Source organism: Sturnira hondurensis, unplaced genomic scaffold (assembly GCF_014824575.4).
Source record: "Sturnira hondurensis isolate 20B ecotype Veracruz unplaced genomic scaffold, ASM1482457v3 Scaffold0017254, whole genome shotgun sequence".
Taxonomy (NCBI): Eukaryota; Metazoa; Chordata; class Mammalia; order Chiroptera; family Phyllostomidae; genus Sturnira; species Sturnira hondurensis.
Window position 1 is genome coordinate 762,965 of NW_028089885.1, and position 3,200 is coordinate 766,164.

Genomic DNA, 3,200 nt, shown 5'->3' on the forward strand with positions numbered 1-3,200 from the left:
AAACCTATGAAAGGTCCCTTGGGAAGTGACCATTGTGGTATAAGTTGGCAATCTGTTGCTCTGTCCTTGGGGCCAACCATATTTTTTCAGAGATCCAGAAAGGAGGGTCTTAGACCCAAGTGCCTGGCCAGCTGTCCGGGTTCCTAAGATGAAACAGCCTTCTCTGAATTTGGCAAAGTGCAGGTCACCACATTAGGGGGGATGGGGGTTGGGGTGTGCGTGAACAAAACTGGAGTGGCATGAGCAATAAGGAGGTGGAAAGCCCACGGAGTCAGCTCTTGAGAAGCACGGCTGTGACGAGGGTGATGCAAGAGGAGTGCTTTCTAGGGGGATTCTGGGACATATAGGAAAGTAGGAGGATGGGTTTTTCCAGAGTATTGGGAGCATGAGGGGCTTGGATGGAGTCCAGAAGGCTCCCCTGACCCGGGAGAAAAGGCAGAGAATTGGGGCCATGGGGTGGTGGGGAGAGGGGGTGTTGTGGGGTTCGGTGATAACCAGACATAGCTCCTACCCTTGTCTCAGTTCCTCTGGAAGGCTCCGACCCCGCTGGCTCTGAAGCGGGTGGGAGGTTTGGGGCCCCAGAAAGGTGGGATTGTGGGGCCTTCGATGGCGCCAGGCCCATCTTGAGGTTAGAGCTCAGCAGTTCTGGTCCCTAGTTTTGCACAGTTGGTGTGGGTTTCTCCAGACGTGTCCATCCACCTCGGTAGGGCCTGAAGGGGACAAGGAGCAGCCCTGGCCGCTCTGGCTACAGGAAGCGGGGACCCAGGGTCTAGCTAGAAGGCGCTGTCACGCTGAGAGGGCTCCCAGGGTCAGGGCGTCTCAGGGTGGCTACCCTAGTAGCGACAAGGGCGTCGACGGCTAGACCCTACGAGCAAGGGAGGCGCCCTCCGGGCCTTCCCAGCTGCATCTCCCCGGCGAGACAGGAGAACACGCCTAAGCCTCAGGGCTTCCTGAGGGCCCCCTCCCCGAGGGCCCGCCGATCCCTGGGCACCGTGGCTGGGCAGGATTTTCCGCAGTCAGGGATTAGTGCGCTCCTGACCACGCGGCGGGATTAGCCCGCGTGGACAAGGCGCCCGGCCCGAGGATTACGCCACGCTCCCCTCCGACGTATATATTTCAGAGGCAGTGGCGGCCCGGCGGTGCCGGCATGGCTGCGGCGGGGGGCGCGTCGGACCGTAGGGGCCCCGGGCGGCCCTGCTCTTTCTCCATCGAGCACATCCTCTCCAGCTTGCCCGAGCGGAGCCCCCCGGCCCGGGCTGCCCGAACACCGCAGCCGGCTGGCCGCCAAAGCCCTGCGGAGCCCGAGGAGCCCGGGGTGCCCGAGTCCTCGCCCTGCGCTTGCTGCTGCTGCTGCGGCCCCCGCAGGCCCCCGGAGCCAGTCGCGGGGCTGGGTGAGTGGGCTCGGCGTGGGCGTGGGGGACCTGGGGTCGCAGCGAGGTTGGCGCGGAGCGTGACCCCCGCCCCGCGCCTTATTGCATCCTCGTCCCGCAGGCGCCCGGCTGCCGTGGCCTTTGAGGCTGGCGCCCTCGGCGACCTTGCCCTTGGCCGTGCCGCCCGGAAGCTCCGGGGTGCTGTCCAGCGCTGGAGGCCCGGGCCCGCAGCGGCGCACGCGGCGCCACCGCACCATCTTCAGCGAGGAGCAGCTGCAGGCGCTGGAGGCGCTCTTTGTGCAGAACCAGTACCCCGACGTGGGCACGCGCGAGCGCCTGGCCGGCCGCATCCGCCTGCGGGAGGAGCGCGTGGAGGTGGGGGCCCGCCTGCTGAACTGCCAGAGGGCCCCGAAGGGTCCAGGCAGGCTGGCCTCCTTTCTCCCTCGGAAGGGACGGCCCTGGCGCAGGGGGCCGGCGTGGCGGCGGGAGGAGGCCAGGGAGACCCTGGGTCCAGCGGGGCGAGGGGCCGGTTCCGCGGGAGGGGTGGACGGGGACAGGCACGTGCGGGGAAATATCGCTGGAGCTAGAGGGTAAGTAAGCCTAGTTTTCTTTTGCTTTTTTTTTTTTAATTTACTGGTTTTTAGAGAGATGATGGGTGAGAGAAAGACATCTACTTGTTGTCCCACTTACGCATTCACTGGCTGACTCCTCCATGTGCCTGACCAGGGAGCAAATCCACAACCTTGGCGCCTCTGCAGGGCGCTCTAACCAACCGAGCTACCCGGCCAGGGCCCCTTCTGTTTTAAACTTTATTTTCCCCTTACAGTACGAGAGGCGCGCGTTCCTGTTTCAGAATTTGGGAGGCTCAGAAGAGCACAAAGCGGCAGAAGGGGCTCCCTGGGCGCCCTGGGGCGGAGGTGGGGGTGGGAAGGGGTGACTAGCCCGCGTGAGAACGGGGTTTCCGTCCCGGGACTGAGACCGTGGCTTGTAGCTGCTCCCGTGCGGACTCCGTAGCGCTGGTTCGCCCACATACCCGCCGGGACCCCACGCCTCCAAGTCCACCCGCAGCAGCCCCGCGGGACTCGGGTCCCGCCTGAGCGGTCCCCTCCTTCTCCTCAGGTCTGGTTCAAGAACCGCCGGGCCAAATGGCGACACCAGAAACGAGCGTCCGCCGCCGCGAGGCTCCTGCCTGGAGCCAAGAAGACCCCCAAGGACAGCTGCTGATCCCCCGTGAGCTGCTCCTGAGCTTGGCCGCTTGCGGGTCGGCTCGGAGAGTCGGCGGTCCCGCTCGAAAAGGACTCCTGCCTCTTCCCGTCTGCATAGCTGCCTGTGTCCCGGAGCTGGGGCTGAACGCAGGAGTCCCTCTGCAGGGTCGGGCCTGTGTCCCTGCGCTACCGTCCCGTGAAAGGAGAGAACATCAAGTCCCAAGGTGCGCTCTCCTCCCCAAGGGCAAGCGGGCCAGAGGACCAGGAGATTCCCTGCAAAGAATGGGGATAGAGCATCAAGCAGGTCGGCGCCCTCACCCCCTCCTTCCAGGCGCTAACCCCGCCCCCGGACCGCCCTCTGTCAACACTGGACCTAAAATCCTCCTTTTGCGGGGACCAGGGGCCGCCCGCCTGTCTTCAGCCTGGACATCGCCCCGCCCCCTGGCCTGACCTACAACCCCCCTGCAGCGGGGTGGGTCGTGCGTACATCTTGGGGGTTGCTGCGGGTTTGAAGGGGCTGCACTGAGTTCTGTGTCCAGGCCTTTAGAATGAGAAAGTTGGGAGGTCTCTCCACACCGCCCCCACCCATGCCCAGAATCCTGCGAACCTATCACAATAACGAAAA

The 3,200-nt window shown here is 64.5% G+C and overlaps 1 protein-coding gene across 1 annotated transcript; it reads left to right on the forward strand.

Moving 5' to 3' along the window:
- The first annotated feature begins 1,007 nt into the window (after positions 1–1,007).
- Positions 1,008–3,200, forward strand: GSC2 (goosecoid homeobox 2). Its single transcript, XM_037067355.1, has 3 exons — positions 1,008–1,391; positions 1,492–1,745; positions 2,490–3,200. Exons 1-3 carry the CDS (start codon positions 1,148–1,150, stop codon positions 2,592–2,594), a joined length of 603 nt encoding a protein of 200 aa, XP_036923250.1. The 5' UTR covers positions 1,008–1,147; the 3' UTR covers positions 2,595–3,200.

What these genes read in the sequence shown, in the direction of transcription:
- GSC2 (XM_037067355.1), top strand. Translation starts at nt 1,148, where the DNA reads ATGGCTGCGGCGGGGGGCGCGTCGGACCGTAGGGGCCCCGGGCGGCCC. An exon ending in GGAGCCAGTCGCGGGGCTGG is followed by an intron (nt 1,392 to 1,491) that starts GTGAGTGGGCTC and finishes CTCGTCCCGCAG; the next exon opens with GCGCCCGGCTGCCGTGGCCT. An exon ending in TGCGGGAGGAGCGCGTGGAG is followed by an intron (nt 1,746 to 2,489) that starts GTGGGGGCCCGC and finishes CCTTCTCCTCAG; the next exon opens with GTCTGGTTCAAGAACCGCCG.